Raw genomic sequence first — 17,934 nt, 5'->3', positions numbered from 1 at the left:
TGGGTCAAAGGGGCGCTGCAGGGGGCGCCAAGACTCGGTTCTTCACGCAAAGGGTGGCGAGGAGGATGAGCCGATAGAAATGGCTTCAGTGGCTCCTAGATTAACTGCTCTGTCAGTGTGAGCTCACCATGGCTCCCCTGGGAAGAGGAACTTGCATTTTGCCTGAGCAGGATGTTTGTAGATGGGATTACGATGTTGACTAGGACTGACCACTTTGGCTGTGTATTTCTGATTGGTGCACGTGGTCAAAATGCCCCGCTGTTAGAACCCGTTGGTTCAAGTCCAGTCTCCCTAACAGGGCTTACAGCCACCTGCTGCTCCTGCAGGCGGGGGGAAGAGGGTGGGTGCTCGGGCTGCCTGGGTTTGTACCCCAGCTTGGCCACTCCCTTGCTCTGTGACCTTGGGCAAATCACTCAGCCTCTCTGGGCCTTAGTTCCCCTCTCTGTAAACTGGAGATGCTACCAGTGTGCGGTTCATAGGGCTTTTTGACCCTCAGAACTCTCGTGCACAGTACGTGCTGAGTGTGAGCTGCAGTTCTTGTTATCACTCCCGCAGCATCAGCCTTATCTCTGGCTCTCTAAGCTTCGGGCTTACTGAACCTTCTGGCTGCCCAAACAAGCCCTGTTGTTTGCTTCTCTGTGCTGTGTGCTGATCTTCCCTGTCTCTGGAATGTGCCTCCACCCCACCCCATCCACCTCGTGACACCCCTTCATCCTTCAGAAGCCTGTGCAGACATCCCCCCCGAATCACTCCCGGCCCCTTTCCACCAGCGCGCCCACGGAGGGTAGCTGTTGTCACATCCTTTTCTAGGCTGTTGTAACAAACAAATTACTTTATTTATTTGTTATTATTATTATTATTTTAATCCTCACTTGAGGATATTTGTGTTTTTTTTTACATTTATCTTTAGACTGAATGGGAGGGAGAGAGAGAAACATCGATGTGCGAGAGACACATCGACTGGTTGCCACCCGCACAACCCCAACCGGGGCTGGGGATGAACCGCAACCGAGGTACGTGCCCTTGACTGGAATCAAACCCGGGACTCCCTGGTTCGCAGGCCGACACTCCAACCGCTGAGCCAAACTGGCCAGGGCTATTTATGATGTTTTTATTGATCTTAGACCGAGAGGAAGGGAAGGGGAAAGAGAGAGAAACATCGATGTGAGAGAGAAACATCTATCAGCTGCCTCTGGTACACACCCCAACCTGGGACCAAACCCACAACCTGAGCATATGCCCCAACTTGGAATCGAACCGGCAACCTTGTGTTCCACGGAATGACACTCAACACTGAGCCATATCAGCCAGGGCAACAAATGACTTTAATGCACCGGAATTACATTCCTTCTTTCGCCGCCTCATAGTGAACCCCATGAGGACAGAATTCATGGCTAACATTTAAAAAAAACCTGACACCTAGCACAATGCCTGGTATACAGTAGGTGCTGAATGTCTCCTTAAATTAAACCTTCTTTATTTGTATCTGGAAAGTCAGCCTTTGTAAACTTCACCCTCTCTTCTTTTCTCCCTTAAATTACCACTTGATTTCTTAATCCCAGAGAGTTGCTCTCAAGGTCAGGTTTGCAGCCTCAGGATGCGAGGTTCCTGTGTGGCCAGTGTGGGGGTGGACGCCTGCGCAGTGATCACTACCACCGATCACTAAGGGGTGCTCATTTTCCAGCCCCTCCTGCCTTTCCGTTCATCTCCTTCGTTACGGCTCAACCTTCTAGCCAGTTCAAGGCCCTTCTATGACCAGCCTTATGTCCTGGACAAGGAATCCCTCTGGATCTGGCCACTTAGATTCATGTCAGCTGGCCGGAAGCAAAGTTGGAGGTGGCTCCGGGCATTTATCCTGGCCAGTTCCAAACCAGGCCTCCCCCTCCCCCTCCCTAGTGTTTGACCCATGGGACAGGCAGGCCTGAGTGAGCTTTTCGTCTTTCCTTTCTGCTGCTGGCTTAAGCTTTTGGCAGGACGGGTTTTAGGCTAGAGTCCAGCTATTCAACTGGGAGGGCCCTGTGCCAGTTCTCGCCTTTCTGGAGGTCAGTATATCGGCCCGGGTCCCTGCCCGGGTTTGCAGCCTTTCCTAACGTGCACGGATAAGGTGGGTCTACCTCCTGCACCACCTTGCAGCCAGTCACCAGCAGGAGAAGGCCGAGCAGGAGGAAATGTGCTTTCTGCTTTCTTTGCAAAGTGTCTCTTGCCCGATTTTCATCTGGGGGCCCTTGCAGAGCCAGCCGGCACGGACGCGGTGTGGCGACGCCACGCCTGGAAAACTCATCAGTGTCACTCCGGTTTATTTTCCTCCCCTCTTCAAGCTTTTTCTCATGGAGTGGGGCTCTCAGCGACAACTGGCGAACGGTCGGGCAATGGCTCGTTGGCATTCTGGTGGGCACCAGATTCCGGATGGCTCCAAGTGCTTTGTGGGTACTGGCATTTGTTTCTGCCATGCCCAGAGCACGGTTGGCACCGGTCCCAGTTAATGGATGAAGAAACTGAGGCTCTGGGGATTAGATCATGAACCGGGGGAGGGGAGGGGTCCAGCTGGGAGTGGACTTGGGTGAACAGGGTGATCTTTTGTCTGGAAGCGATGTGCAGGTTGTGTGTTTGTATGTGTGTGTGTGTGTTTGAGAATGCTCCAGGTTGTGTACATAGAGAATGAAAGGGAGTGAGGATTGCATGGCGGTCGGGTCGTCAGTATAAACCTGCCCAGAACAATCATTGCCCTTCATTCTTTCTGATCAGAGCTGCCGCCCATGGGCAAGGAGCTCACAGGCCTTTTCTCCAAAGCAGCCTCCCGCCCCAAGTCCCTCAGGAAGGCCCCGTGGTTTACCCTGCCCAGCAGATCCTGCACTCGCTGGGTGGGGGGTGGGTCACCGAAGCCCTCCCTCCGCCTGTTCTTTCCCTGTCCTCCCCGGTGCCACTTTATGGCCGGCATATGGAAACTGTTTCTATTTACCCAGCACCACCAGGGTGCTGCTGCACGCTGTGCTCCAGCGAACGGAAACCGCGGATTCCCCGCAGGGCTGTTTCAGAGGCTGCATGCAAAGCAGCCAGCTGTTTTGCAGGGAGCGTCTGGGCCCTGTTACATCAGCGTTACCATCTGTGCAAACAGGTCATCCTGGTTTGTCGGCCTGTCCTCCGGATGGGAACTGCTCTCATACTTGGAGGCAGAGTTTCTGTTGTTGTTTTGTATTCTAATGCCTATCAGTTCAGGGCGTTTTTCCCCTCCCAGTTCCTTCTCCTGCCAGTGGTTTTAGCTCACCTCCCGGGCTGATTGCCAGCACACAGGGAGGGCAGTTAAGGGGCAGATGTTGCATAAATCTGTGGGGACTGAGGTCTCGGGTCTGAAAAGGCTGTCGACTGCTTTTCGCATGAGCGCTCTCTGGCCAGGGCACCCAAAGTGCAGAACAACATGTTCCTCTCCAGGGAGCTTTCCCTGAGGCACCGAATGGGAACATCCCGTTGCCAGGAGTGTCCCTGGTCAGCCTCCTCCAGCCCCTCTGAAACCTCTTTCAAGCGGAGAAACTGGTTTGCCTGAGAGCCAGGAAGACGGCTTCTCCCACCCTCCTGCCTGCTGCGTGTTTTCCCTTCTTCCCTCCGTCTGCAGCCCAGCTGCCGAGGCAGCAATGCCAAGGCCGGGGCCAGCCGTCACCTTCCTGGAGAAGGTGGTGGAGGGTCAGCTCTCTGATGACCTGGTGGTGAGGGCATCCTGTCTCCTCGGCCGGGGCCCTCCCGGTGTGCTGCCACCTTGCCTTTCCAGCTCTTCTGGAAGAACCCGCCCTGCCCTGGGTAAGGACGGTGCCAAAGTCCTAGGTCGCACATGCTGATTCTTACTTGGTCTCTAATAATCACCAGTGTGAGCTGGGCCAGCACACAGAACGGGGCTGGACCTGGGGTGAGGGCCCACCTGCTGCTTTGGTGGCCAGGATTCTTTTTGAGCAGGGGATGCTCTGAAAGATGTGGGCACCGGTCATTTACCCAGGGACCCCTACTCCCAGGAAGTGCGGGTTCGGCCGAGGTGGGCACGAGTAGGTCAGGGCAGGGCAGCAGGTCACCAGGGCAGGTAGGTGCTGATAGTCACGGGGCTCTGAGACTCCCCAGGCAGACGACCCGGGACAGACCCAGTGGGCCTCATCGGGGACGTGGGGACCGACCATCCCCTGGGACTTCATGCCCAGTGGTGACCAGAGGGACAGGGAGCCCCTCACAGCTCTCACTTCCTGCTTCGAGGAAGCCCCTGGGATCTCCCCAGTGAGCCTTTGCCCTGGATGCCACCCCAGCTGAACCACAGGCCACCGCCAGGTGGCCCTCTCACCTCTGATGGGCCCCTTGGGCCCCCTGCCTTCCTCTCTTTTATGGCCCATAATTGTCCTTTCCCTTTGGGGACTGCCGAGCCTTTCAGTGTTGCTCATAACTGCAACAAAAAGCACTCGGGAGTTGGAGCGTGTCCATCGCCTCTCTGGCCACTTCTCCAGCCAAGGAAGTGGGAACCAGCAAAGGGGCAGGGAATGAGGACCCCACTCGGTGCCCCCGCACCCCGTCTTGCAATGCATTCAGAGCACTTCTGAACTTGGCCGTCAGGCTGCCACCCCGCTTGAGGCTGCTGATGGGAGGAATGGGAGGGGCCATGGCTCCCTGCCGCCCATTCACGCCCTTTCTCTACCCCTAAATGTGCTGCCCAGCTGCTCAGACCTGGCATGAAGGGGGCTCTTGGAAATCACCTTGGCTTTCTTGCAAGGCCCCTCAGCGGCCCCTGTCTGCCTTGTCGCCCAGGGCCTTGCAGCCTCTCCCCACATGAGAGCCACAAACAAGCTATCAGCTTTGCCTTTGGGGACCTAGTCTGCAAGCCAAGATCTGTGTTCTGAGCAAGTGCAGGCTGAATGGTCAGAAGCTCAGAACAAAGTCCGCCCCGGAGGGGAGAATTCTCCATCCTTCCCCTCAGCAGTCGGTCATGTTTTTTTCTTCCTTTTTTTTTAAAGGTTCTGCTCTGAAGTACTCTTACACAAAATAGTCGCTCTTCAGCAGGTCCTTAAAAGAATGATCTTTAGAAAATAAATACAGCGTGGCTGGTGTGGCTGAGTGGATTGAGCATCGTCCCATGGACTGGGAGGTCCTGGTCGGGGCACATGCCCGGGTTGTGGGTTCGACCCCCAGTAGGGGGTGTGCAGGAGGCAGCCGATAGATGTTCTCGCTCGTCGATATTTCTCTCTCTCTCTCCCTTCCTCTCTCTCTAAAAAATCACTAAAATATATTTAAAAAAACAAAGAAAGAAAGAAAATAAATACAGAGAAATTATGTCATGCCCCCTCTTAAGGACCTCAGGCACCCCACTGCGCTCCGGCCTACTCCTGCTGTGCCCTCGGGCCTTCAGGTGTCCCGTGGGAGTGTACTTCTGGAATCTTGGGGGCAAGGGCTCCCCTTTTATTTATTTATTTTATTTTTATTAATTAGTTTTTGTTGCAGATGTTTCTCCTTTTCCCCCCACTGATTCCCCCCACCCCTCCCTCCCCGCCCTGTCCCCAGTTTGTTGTCCATGTCCACTGTTCATGCATACATGCATATAAGTTCTGTGGTTTATCTCTCCCCCACCACCCCCTCTTCTGGGGATTGTCAGTCTGTACCCCACCTCCACGTCTCTGGGACTACCCCATTCCTCAGACTGTTATGTTCATTATATTCCACAAATAAGTGAGATCATATGATACTTGTCCTTCTCTGTTTGGCTTGAAGGGCTCCCCTTTTAGATATGTTTGCTGAGCACTTGTTACATTATGACTGACACTCTTCTGGGCTCTCAAGACATCTTAGTGAACAAGATAAAACCCCCTGCTCTCCGGGGGCCGACATTCCAGGCAGGGAAACAGGCACTGGGCAGGCCCACCGATGGATGCAGGCACTGCAAGGGGTGGGGTGCCAACCCCAGGGGGAAGCAGGGAGCAGCGTGAGGGAGGCGAGGGTGAGGTGATGTGATTTCCCAGGGGGAAGCCAGAGGCAGCCTCTGAGGGGCTGACGTTTGGGCGGACCCCTGGGAGACGGGGAAAGGGCTGCGGAACAGGCAGTACTGGGCAAGGATGCGAATGTCCGCTGCCGTTAGTGTCAGCTCCTCGCACCCGCCCCGCGCCGACTGTTATCTCCCCTAGGCTACTGTTGGTCACCGGCTCCTTCCACACTGCGTGAAGGTCGCGGAGGACGGGGCTCGGGCACAGGAGATGGCAGCACTGCCCAGCCGCCTGCCTGTGGCTGCTCCTACTTCCGAGTCACACTTTGGCTCATGCCTCCCTGGTCCCCGGGAGCCAGCAGCCACGGGGAGAGAGCCCCTTCTTCCTAACCGGTGCAGGCAAAGTCCCGTGTCAGCCTCACTGGCCGGGCTTGGGTCAGCACCTATGCCTGAACCCAGCTTTGTCCAGGGGAGATAGGGGACTGTCACTGCACCTGTGTCACCTGCCTGGGGCCGCGGTGGAGTCGGCCAGAGCCAAAGAATGTTCTCCAAAAGGCAGATGGGGCAGCGGGAAAAGGGCGTGGGTATCAGCTTGTAGAAGCAAAGGATGACCCTGCACCCAGGAACACATCCAGTTACTTTTATTTTTTGACTAAGTAGAATATCAACATGCTTCCGAAAGTCAAAAGTAAACAAAAAGATCAGTCCCTTTGAGTGACATTCCTCCTCGGTTCCCCACCTCTCTTATAGGCGCCCGGTTTCATTAAGTTCTAATATATCTTTCCCGTTTTTGCAAAGATCAGTGGATAGCTGTATGTTTTCTTGTTTCCTCCCTTTTTTAAAAAAAACTATATATTTTTCTTTATTGATTAGAGAGAGAGGAAGGGAGAGGGAGAGATAGAAACATCGATGAGAGAGAACATCGATTGGCCGCCTCCTGCATGCCCCCTCACTGGGGATCGGGCCCACAACCTGGGCATGTGTCCTGACCGGGAATCGAACTGGCAACCTCTTGGTGCATGGGTCGACACTCAACCACTGAACCACGCCAGCCAGGCTGTTTTCTCCCTTTTTTACACAAAAGATATATGTGTTCTTTTGCACTTGCTTTCTTCACTTAACAACAGAAAGAAAAATATTTTCAACTAGCCGTACTAATTCTTGCTGTCTTAGCACATGGAGTGGAGCATTGACTTATAAATAAGGGCACACGTGTGTGAGCATCTGAGGCGACCGCCAGCCTTTTCTTCTGGGGGACAGTGTCTTCATTCTCTGGGCCTGGGTTGTGAGTGAACCTCTTTCCTCTGCCAATGCAGATGGAGGCAGCTATGCTCTCCACGACTCCCAGGCCCCCAGCCTGAGCTCAGAGGGTGAGACTTTCCCTTCGAGCCCCACCGGACACAACTGGGAGATGAATTATCAAGAGGCGGCAATCTACCTCCAGGTGAGTGTCTCTGGGTCAGGACCTGGCCCTTCTCTGCTGGTGGAGTAGGGGAGCCGAGACTCTGTCGGATGCCCAGAAAGTCAGTTCCGGCTTTGGTTCTCTGCGCACGAGCTTCTCACCTGGATGATGGGGCGAGCAGGGCCAACCTGACGGTGCCCATGGCAGAAGGGCGAGGCACATGAGCTTGTCACGTGATCCCGAGGCTCCCCGAGTCTGCACACTTGGCCGTCCCAGCCACAGTCCCTCTCCGCAGAGGCTCACCGAGAGGCCCGTTCCCAGGAGGGAATTCTTCATAGACTCACAGAAGTCCGTAAAGGGGTTTGCTGACCCAGCACGGGGAGCTTCGAGAGCTTTATTCCTTTTCTGTTTAACTCGCTGCTGCTTTCGTGTTTCCTATTTCATGCTTGGGTGGTGTTGGTGTTTTTGTTTTTAATACAAATAAGGCTTTTAAATAAAAGCAATACATGCTCATTACAATACGTTTAGGTACAACAGGGATGAAAAATAACTTTCACCTAAGTCAGGCACTGTCAACATTGTTTATTTCAAGACGAATACATAGGTTTTATGTGTTTTCTAAGATACTTCTAGTCATGCAGTATCTATAGTTATGTAGCCTGCTTTTTGTTTTTATTTTATTTTTTATCATTTTAATTCTTTTCTTAAATCTTTACCCGAGGATAGTTTTCCAAGTATCTTCAGCCAGAGTGAGAGGGGGTGAGAGAGAAAGAGAGAGAGGGAGGGAAAGAGAGAGAGAGCGAAGTATCAGTGTGAGAGAGACACATCGACTGGTTGCCTCCTGCACGACCATGACCAGGGCCGGGGACTGAACCGCAACCAAGGTACGTGCCCTTGACTGGAATCGAACCCGTGACTCTGGCTCACGGGCTGATGCTCTAACCACGGAGCAAAACCGGCCAGGGCCTGCTTTCTATTTTTTAAAAATATTTTTTGTTGATTTCTAGAGAGAGAGGAAGGGAGAGGGAGAGAGAGAGAGAGAAAGAAGCATCCTTGTGCGAGCAGAACATGGCTCGGCTGCCTCCTTCACGCCCTCTACCAGGCATCTAGCTCAGAAGCCAGGCATGTGCCTTGACCGGGAATCAAACCGGCAACCTTTCGGTGCATGGACAATGCCCAAACAAATGAGCCACCCTGGCCAGGGCACTGCTTTCTTTTTTATTTTTTTATTTTTTTTATTTTTTTTTAAATAACATTTAGCATAGGCTTTTTTCACATTGTATTGTAACCAGGTTGCTGGTATACTTAGGCGATTGGCCCCTCGCTGCTTTGAGGATACCTGGTCCCCGCAGTCTCTTCTCTTACCAAATTTTATCTGTTAACTCTCCCACCCTCTGGGGCCCTGTGCTCAGCGGGTGTGGTGCCTCCGCGGTGGTTCTTGTTTTCTGTGTGGACTTCTGTCCCCAGGGAGCAGAGCGCGAACGCCCAGAAGTCACGCACAGCTGGCCTGCCTTCTTATTTTTCTTAATCTCCGTGAACAAGGCCAGTGCTCTCCTTGGGGTCGGGAGCAGAACCCAGTGACACGGGTCATATTTCACTCCGTCCTCATGGGTGGAGTCCTCACCCTCCATCTCCTCTGTGGCACTTCCGAGTCCTAGCGTTAAAAGCGAACCCCCATGCCCGTGGTTTCCTCTAGTCAGACCTTCATTCCTGGCTGTTTGTGGGGAGCAATTTTCCAAGAACTGCATTTTTTAATAATCCAAACCAGAAGCTTCCCAGGCCAACGCGGTCTCCCCCGGCCATGGCGGCGGTGGTGAAACCACAGCCCTGCATGGATCACAGGACCGGGGAGCGAGGCTTGCCAGCTGGCTCTCTGTTGGGTGGCCAGGGTGCTAGTTCCCTTTGTGGGCCTGCCCCTGTCGAGTCTGTGGTTTGTCTTTATTCTTTGGTAACGAGGGTGGTGACATTTCCAGCTTCAGGGAAGTGACTTGCTCAAAGTCCCTCTGCAAACCACAGTCAAGGCCAAAGCTCCCCACTTCCTTGCTGCGGGACAGTCACCGGGCTGGGCTGGGGCCTGGAGAAGTGATCTCTGGCGAGAAGGCTCCTCCCACCCAACATCTATGGGAACACCCACTGTGGGTACCAGATGCTGGCCTCGGTGTTTCCCAGCAGCCCCGCGAGGAAGGGCTGGGGCATCCTCTGTCTCCGGGAGGAAGGGGAAGCCTGTGCGTATTTACCCCGGAGTCTCCCCCCAGCGCTTTCACATTCTGCAGGTGTTTCTGAGAGTGAGAACTTGTCTCTGAAGGGCCCGTGGGCCGGCTTCTCTACTTGCTCTGGGCTTTTTCTTTTTAATCCTTACTGGAGGATACTTTTCCATTTATCTTCAGATAGAGTGGAAGAGGATGAGGGTGGGGGCGGGGGGAGAGAGAAACATCCGTGTGAGAGGCACATTGACTGGTTGTCTCCTGCACGACCCTGACCAGGGCCGGGACGACCCGCACCCAAGATGCATACCCTTGAGCGGAATCGAACCCGAGACTCTTTGGTTCTCGGGCCGACGCTCTAACCGCTGAGCCAAACCGGCCAGGGCTGTCTGGATTTTAATTCTTCGATTCCTCCGCGAGCTTCTGAGGACGCAGCACGCTCATGAGCAGGCCAGGGGGAGGCCTGACCGGCGCGCGGTTTTGCGGCCGCAATGCTTGTGGAATCGCCATCGTCCTGGTGTCCGGCCTGAGTCTTCTCTGACCTGCCCAGGCCCCTCCTTGCTCCCCGGCGCGCTGCTCGTCCTCGGGGCTGTGTCTGAGGCGCACCCGCCCCCCTGGCTCTGGTTTCTTCAGGAAGGTGAGAATAACGACAAGTTCTTCACCCACCCCAAGAACGCCAAAGCGCTGGCGGCCTACCTCTTCGCACACAACCACCTCTTCTACCTGATGGAGCTGTCCACCGCCCTGCTCCTGCTCCTGCTGTCGCTGTGCGAGGCGCCCGCTGTCCCCGCGCTCCGGCTCGGCATTTACGTGAGTGTCCAGGTGGCCGGAGCCGCCGTGCTCTGGGGGCAAGTGCCAGCAGCCCTCGCTCGGCCAGCGCGCTGGAGCGGGAACATCCTGGAAGGGCAGGCAGTGCACGTGGATTTAAAGTAGGCCCCAGGAGGTCCTAGAGCAGCGGCTCTGAACCTGTGGGTCGCAACCCCTTTCACAGGGGTCGCCTAAGACATAGCAGTAGCAAAACTACAGTGATGAAGTAGCAACGAGAATAATTTTATGGTTGGGGGTCACCACAACATGAGGACCTGTGTTAAAGGGTCGGGGCAATGACTCCTGGTGTTGTCCGGGGTCCCCTGTGGAGTGAATGCACTTTCCTCAGTCCCTGGGATTCTGCTCACTCGGATGTGCCAGGGAGGGTGCTGTTTGCTGGCCACACCTCGGCTCCAGGCGAGCAGCGCCCCTCAGAGCAGCCCCACCCACTGCTTCCAACCTCCAGGGAAAGGCAGGCAGCCAGGTGGGCCAGGTGATGCCCTATCTCCACCCCCTTTGGTTGTAGGTCCATGCGACCTTGGAGCTGTTTGCCCTCATGGTGGTTGTCTTTGAACTCAGCATGAAGTTGCGGTGGCTGGGCCTCCACACCTTCATCCGGCACAAACGGACCATGGTCAAGGTGAGCTGTCCATCTCCTGACAGCATTTTCTCCCGTGTACCTTCAGGCCCACCTCTGCCATTCAATTCCAAATCTCTCTGTGCTCAGAAGTGGAACCCCGGGTCCCCACCCTCGCTGTGCTCCCAACAGAGGTCACACTCATGCTGACACTAGCTAATATGATCGGTGATTGGGGTGTGCTGATCACTATCACAGTAACCTTCGTGGGAGATGCGTTACTATTCCTAGCTCACATCCAGCCAGACAGCAGAGAATGGGCTCAAACCCAGTCTGTGTGGCCGCCAAGCCCAGGCTGATCGGTAGTCAGCATTGTACACATTCTCTCTGTGCAACAGAGAGAGGCACAAGGAGCAATGTGTCCGAGTGGCACTTGACCGTGTAAAAAGCACGCACACTTGTTGAGAAAAAGTGCCCGAGGAACCGGAGATCAAGGTGCGCTGCCGACCTACCTCAGGGATCTTCAAGGTGCAGGTCAGGAGAGCCGAAACCAGGGGGTGGGTAGACGTGGCCAGGCAGAGTGGTAGTTTTGTTCCGTGAATACCATCTGAAGAGCTGGGAGCATTCCCTTTGGGTTCATTCTCCTGGGACCACACATCTGTGCCACCAGCCGAGAGCGCTGGAGAGAAGGGACTGGCCTCTCCAGCCCAGAGCGGGCAGTCTCTAGCCAGCCCTGAGTTCGTAGTATTCAGGAGGGGCTCTGGGGGAGGAGCTGACGGCGCTCTGTGCCTGTCTGCCCTCAGACCTGCGTGCTGGTGGTGCAGTTCATCGAGGCCATTGTGGTGCTGGTACGGCAGACGTCCCACGTGCGGGTGACCCGGGCGCTGCGCTGCATTTTCCTGGTGGACTGTCGGTACTGCGGCGGGGTCCGGCGGTAAGGCCGGGGGGAAGAGCTGCTCAGACAGACTGTCACGGCCTGGCCTGGGCCTCTGGGCCAGTGGAGCAGGACCCAGTGAGTCAGGGAGCGATGAGATCCACCCTGCACATGGGTGGAATCTAAGCATGCCCACTTCCCTCTGCCACTCGACCCGCACAGGGAGCAAGTGGTATTTCAGCTGCAGGTCCAGGGCTCTTTCCCACCTTGCTCACAGCTGTCTGGGCTGGCTCCTCTCTCTAAGCATATTATCTGCCTGAACACAGAAGCAGCGGTGCCAAAAGCAGGCGACTTGGCAAAAAGTCCAGGTGACTCAGCAGGCTATCCCGGTGCCTCCCCCGAGACCAGGGACAGCACTCAAACCAGACCGTCAGCCTAGAGTCAAACAGCTTTGAAGGTTCCCTCCGGAAAAGCTGTTGGCTGGAGTACTATTGATAAGAATGGGCTGGCCATTCATTCTCTGTGCCCATCCTCAAAGCTGGACACAAGTGTCCTAGGACCAGGTGGCCCTGAATGTCTTCATGCACCCACTTCTCGTGGAAGCTGACTTTTGCACCCGAGGCCGTGCACTTGGCCTTCTGCCGCCCCCTCCCTCTCTTGCAGGGCACTCGTCCGCTTGGACTCTGTAGGCAGGAGGAGGTGGATGTCTGTGCTACACCGGCCTCCATTCTCTCTCTCACGCACTGAGTGGGAGTCTTCCAGGACAGCACTGAGCGTGGGCACGAGCAGCCGGGCACAGTGGGATTTAGTGTTCTGTGAGTCCGGAGCACCAGGCCCCGGTCTCGATAAGAGGGGGTTCCCCTGAGGAGTCCCAGGCAGCGCTCCTCGGGCCCCGCCCGCCCCAGGCTGCGCCTTGCCCAGCCTGGCCCCTCTGCCTCCCCAGCAACCTCCGGCAGATCTTCCAGTCCCTGCCGCCCTTCATGGACATCCTCCTGCTGCTGCTCTTCTTCATGATCATTTTCGCCATCCTTGGTGAGTCCTGTAACCCAGGTCCAGCCGGTCTCCAAGAGCAAAGTCACAGTGGGAGAAAACTTGCTTTGCCGGTTTGGGAAACTCAGAAATGTTTTACAAATGATATAAACACCCAGGGACTCCAACTCAGGGAATGAAGAACTAGAAATAAAATGAAGCCCTCTCTGTAGCCTGTCATGATCTGTTTTCCTCCCAGAGGTACCCGTGCCCTAAGCTCGGCATTGTCATGCACGTCTGTATGGTTTCGCTTTATGTTTCCTTAAGCAACATATAATTCTACATATAATATAATTCTATTATTGATTTGCATATTCAAAAAACTTATATAGCCCTGACTGGTTTGGCTCAGCGGTTAGAGCGTCGGCCTGTGGACCAGAGAGACCCAGGTTTGGTTCCCGCTACGGGCACATACCTCGGTTGCAGTTTGTCCCCAGCCCTGGTTGGGGTTGTGTGGGTGGCAACCAGTCGATGTGACTCTCTCACGTTGATGTGTCTCTCTCTTCTTTTCTCCCTCCCGCTCTATCTAAAGATAAATGAAAAAAAAAAAAGTCCTTGGGTGAGGATAAAAAAAACAAAATAAAAACATATTAGACAGGGCTTAGAGAGGGGGGACCCTGGAACATGATGAGGAAGCCTGAGGTCCCTTCCCTAGTGCTGGTGTGACAAAGACAGTAGAACACAGTGCTCTGACTCCAAAGCAGCCCCTCGGCCTCTGTGACTGACCTGTCCTGAGCCTCTGTCCCTCTCCCACCTCCCTTCCATCCACTCTTCTGCTCCAAGGGGGCTGACTTCCCCTGAGGGAAGACTTTCTGACTTTTCCCACAAGATTTCAAGGACACAAGGGAATAGCCCTTCTGAAAGGGAGGAAGTTAGTGCTGTCCCCACCCCAGATCCCTTGGCTGTAGGGGAACAATGGAGTCCCTTTGGAACTATTACTTGGCCATCACGTTCTCAAAACCAGAGGTTGCAAACCAGCAGTCTGGATTCCCAATCCAGCCTATGGATGACTTTTGTTGTGGTCTGAAAATGTTGAGCCAGCATTTTAAAATTAGATTTTTATACAAAAACAAATTTTCAGCCTTTCTAATACTAGACTCGATGGTGCTCAGGCCACGTTGCCGAATAGCTGCATTTACCCAGTGCTCGGTAGCACCTGCTCCCTTTAGACAGAGCACGTGTTCCCCAGAGTGCCGCAGTCTCCACCACTCCCTATTGCTCTCCCTCTGCCCCTGCTCTCATTTATGTTTATTGGTCCAATTCTTTTGACATCTGGGTTTGGGAACTCTAACTCTCTTTTCCATCTGTTTTCCACTACCTTCTAGGTTTCTACTTGTTCTCCCCTAATCCTTCAGACCCTGTAAGTAATCACCATGTTTTGTCTGTTTCTTCCTTTATGTGAGGCCTTTCCCCTCTGACAAGGTGGCTGAACTGACTCCCTAGCTCCCTCAGGAAGGGAGGCCCTGCCTGGCTTCTCATCACAGCTCAGGGCCCCTGAAAGTCCCCATCCTTGAGCCGTTTCCTTCCTTGAATGTCATGGGGCATGTTTTCCCATCCTGAGACTCCTGCTTCCAGGATAAGATTTGGGACCTGGGAGCTTTGGAGGTTACAGTTAAGGAGAGCTACACTAATTGTGCAGACATGCGAGTCTCTGGGAGAAAAGTCCCACAGTCAGATGTCCACGTCCGCCAGAAGTGTGGAGTTCAGGAGGGCAGAGTCCTTACTCCAGTTTGCTCATCACTCTGCCATCCCTCAGGGATTCCGTGGGAAGAGGAAGAGTTGGTGGGATGGGGACGGGGAAGGGCAGGGCGCTCCAGGTGGCCCGTCACAGCCTGTTCTAGACTGGCGCGTGCTCTCGGGCTGGTGCCAACGCAGCCTCTGCCTCCTTTCCCGAACAGTACTTCAGCACCCTGGAGAGCAGCATAGTCAGTCTGTTCGTCCTTCTGACCACGGCCAAGTAAGTTTGGGCTCTGCTTTGGCTCCTGCCCTCTGCTAGTAGCAGGGTCTTCTCCTCTTCTTAGCCCAGAATATTCCCCATCTCAGCCCAGACAGGTGGTGGGGGCACTGTGAGGAGTGGGAGTGGCCTGGTGACTCGAAGCCCGTGGACTGAGAGCGGGGAAGGCGGGATGGGGCAGGGAAGGCAGAAAAGAGAAATGTCCTTAGGGAAGACGGAGGCAGGCAGACGGGGCCCTGTGGGTGACACTCCGCAAACGCAGTTTCCCAGACGTGATGATGCCCTCCTACTCCCGGAACCCCTGGTCCTGCGTCTTCTTCATCGTGTACCTCTCCATCGAGCTGTACTTCATCATGAACCTGGTGAGTGACCATGTCGCGTGCTCTGCTGGAGCAGCCTGCACAGCGCTGGGCACCGTGGGAGTAGGGAGGGACTGCCATCGGCAGGGTTGGGGTCCGAGACGAGTCACGTGTGGTGCAGTTGCCAGCGATGATGGCCACCCTGGGCTATTCCCGCCATTGCTGCTGGTTGTGCTGGTGTTTAAGCCAAGGCTGGGCCGGGACCTCTTCTCACAGCAAATGCTGTCACTATAGAAGCTGGCACTTAGTAGCCTCACCCAGGCACCATGCAGAGTGGATTCAGTGATTTCCCACAAAAACCCTGGAGGTCCTGTCGTGAATCTTAACTTACAGACGAGGAAACTGAGGGTCAGGTGGATAGAGTGACCTGCCCACAGCTGCACACAGCTTGGGGTGTCCAGGCAAGGTGGCCCAAATCCAAGCTCTCTTAACCACTCGGTCCCACCGTGCCCACATCCTGGAACGTCTTGGGTGCTTCCACTCCACTGATCACGAACCATCAGAAATCCCAATACAGGACATACTCTGTTAAGGAGAATGTGAAGTCCCAGTGCACACTGGGAACTTTGCAGGCGTTCAAGGAGGCTCAGCTGGCCACCGGGTGTGTTCCTGCCATCAGCTGGTCACCGTTAGGCCAGTGCCAAGACCACACGTCAATGCCAGAATTCTCCGAGAGAGGCTCTTATCAAGTCTTGTACTTAGGTTTGTGCTTTTGAAGAGGATCCTCACATCAGTCATCACAGTTAGGCCCAGTACAGAACTAGAAAACACTTTCTCTGGGGTAGACATGTGAAATCTAAAAATTTGAAGTCTTAAAAAGGACATTTTATTTATTTTTTCCTTTATTGATTTTTAGAGAGAGAAGAAGGGAGAGGGAGAGAGAGATAGAAACATCAGTGAGAGAGAACATCGATTGGCCGCCTCCTGCATGCCCCCCACTGGGGATTTGGCCCACAACCTGGGCATGGGTCCTGACCAGGAATCAAACTGCTGACCTTTTGGTGCATGGGTCGATCGATGCTCAACCACTGAGCCACACTGGCTGGGCGGAAATTTTATTTTATTTATTTTTTTGTTTGTTTGTTTGTTTTTATCCTCACCCGAGGACATTTTTCCATTTTTTGTACAGATAGAGTGGGAGGGAGAGAGAGGAAGGGAGAGAGAGAGAGAAACATCGACGTGAAGGGACACATCGAGTGGCTGCCACCCGCACGACCAACCAGGGCCGGGAACAAACTGCAACCGAAGTACGTGCCCTTAGTGGGAACCAAACCCGGGCCTCTCCGGACCGCAGGCTGACGCTCTAACCGCTGAGCCACACTGGCTGGGCGGAAATTTTATTTTTTAATTCCTCAGAACCAAAAAGAAATCTGTTGGATATCTCTTCATACATATTACAGTTCTCATATATTGTTGTTAGTTTAGAACCATAACAATGTATTATGTGTAATTGATTTATTTTAATTTGTTGTGAAAATCCAGGGTAGGGGCCTATGAACCACAGCTTGCTGGCCAAAGCCTGCATTTGTAAATAAAGTTTTATTGGCACAAAGCCATGCCCATTTGTTTCCACATGCTCGGTGACTGATTTCAGGCTACAAGTGCAGGGTCACATTGTTTCAACAGAAACCATCTGGCCTTCAGAGCCTAAAATAGTTGCTCTCTGGCTTTTTCAGAAAAGGTTTGTTGACTTTTTCTTGACCTAAAGGGAAAAATATGGGGGGCCAATTTGAAGGGGTCGAAAGGACAAGAGTTTCCTTCAAAATATTTTTGAAAGAAAAATAAGTGCTTCCAAAAGACTTCTTTCAAGATTCTGCTCCCGCCCTCCCATCGCCCTCTGGTAATGCTGGCTGTGTTGTTCATATGCTGACCTTGGAACAAGGCAGTTCCAGAATGTTGTGCCCTCGGGCACACCTCCTCATTCCCCTGATTTCTGCAGCCGGTGCATGCAGCTGTGACTCACCAGGACGGGGAGTATAGAGTCGGAGGGGGAAGCAGCATCCTCCCTGCCCCAAGTTCAGGAGGACACAGGATGGACACACAGCCTTCTGGGCCATCAAACTGAGCTGAACTGGGTGTAGAGCTCAGCACGCTGTCTTACCTGCTTCCTTCTCACCTGATAAATCTCTTCTCACCTTATAAAACTGCCCAGCCAGGGACGAGCTGTAGGTGGAGGGAAGTACTTGGGGAAATGTAATAACAATGTCTTCACGCATCTGGAGAGAGAAAATTTACAAGTGGCCATGCATGGGCCTTCCTCTGCTGAGACTTAGAGACAAACTCCTGCACCAGGAGGGTCAGACAGGAAGGTCACCCCAAGCTCCGTTCTGGGGTGTGCAGAAGAGCGCCCTCTGGAGGCAGAGGATACACTCCTGACTCCTTGAGGTCCCGCCACGCAGGGGAGCCAGGTCTCTCTCTTCCCTCACAGCTTCTGGCCGTGGTGTTCGACACCTTCAATGACATCGAGAAGCGCAAGTTCAAGTCTTTGCTGTTGCATAAGCGAACCGCCATCCAGCATGCGTACCGCCTGCTCATCAGCCAGCGGGTAGGGAGGAGTGGGGGCTGGGCCAGGCGGGGTGTGGTCCAGCTTCCCCTCTCTTGCCCTGGGCAGCCCCTCAGCATGGCCAGGCCAGCAGCACTAGAAAGCAGGAGACCTGCCTTTGGGTGGAAAGAAGGAGCCAGGCACCCTGGGATCCATGCTGTGCTGGCACCTGGAGCAGTGGCCCCCAAGGGAAGGGGCAGTCTGCGCTCTCATTTCCTGTACTGACATTGCTGTCCTCCCTCTCC

The 17,934-nt window shown here is 54.1% G+C and overlaps 1 protein-coding gene across 2 annotated transcripts in view; it reads left to right on the top strand.

Moving 5' to 3' along the window:
- Window positions 1-17,934, top strand: part of TPCN1 (two pore segment channel 1) — a 50,323-nt gene that overhangs the window by 16,039 nt on the left and 16,350 nt on the right. The window contains exons 1-10 of one of the 2 annotated variants that reach the window (XM_036276550.1): window positions 3,752-3,792; window positions 7,258-7,385; window positions 10,181-10,357; window positions 10,881-10,994; window positions 11,735-11,865; window positions 12,749-12,837; window positions 14,160-14,194; window positions 14,733-14,791; window positions 15,051-15,150; window positions 17,576-17,692. In XM_036276550.1, the coding sequence (XP_036132443.1) occupies window positions 7,353-7,385; window positions 10,181-10,357; window positions 10,881-10,994; window positions 11,735-11,865; window positions 12,749-12,837; window positions 14,160-14,194; window positions 14,733-14,791; window positions 15,051-15,150; window positions 17,576-17,692 (855 nt within the window). In that variant the 5' untranslated portion in view covers window positions 3,752-3,792; window positions 7,258-7,352. Of the gene's footprint in view, window positions 1-3,751; window positions 3,793-7,257; window positions 7,386-10,180; window positions 10,358-10,880; window positions 10,995-11,734; window positions 11,866-12,748; window positions 12,838-14,159; window positions 14,195-14,732; window positions 14,792-15,050; window positions 15,151-17,575; window positions 17,693-17,934 lie in introns of those variants that run through there. The other variant, XM_036276549.1, reaches the window with a different exon arrangement.

Source organism: Molossus molossus, unplaced genomic scaffold (assembly GCF_014108415.1).
Source record: "Molossus molossus isolate mMolMol1 unplaced genomic scaffold, mMolMol1.p scaffold_m16_p_22, whole genome shotgun sequence".
In the NCBI taxonomy this organism is placed as follows: Eukaryota; Metazoa; Chordata; class Mammalia; order Chiroptera; family Molossidae; genus Molossus; species Molossus molossus.
The sequence above is the reverse complement of the archived record's forward strand: the minus strand, read 5'-3'. Positions and strand labels throughout refer to the sequence as shown.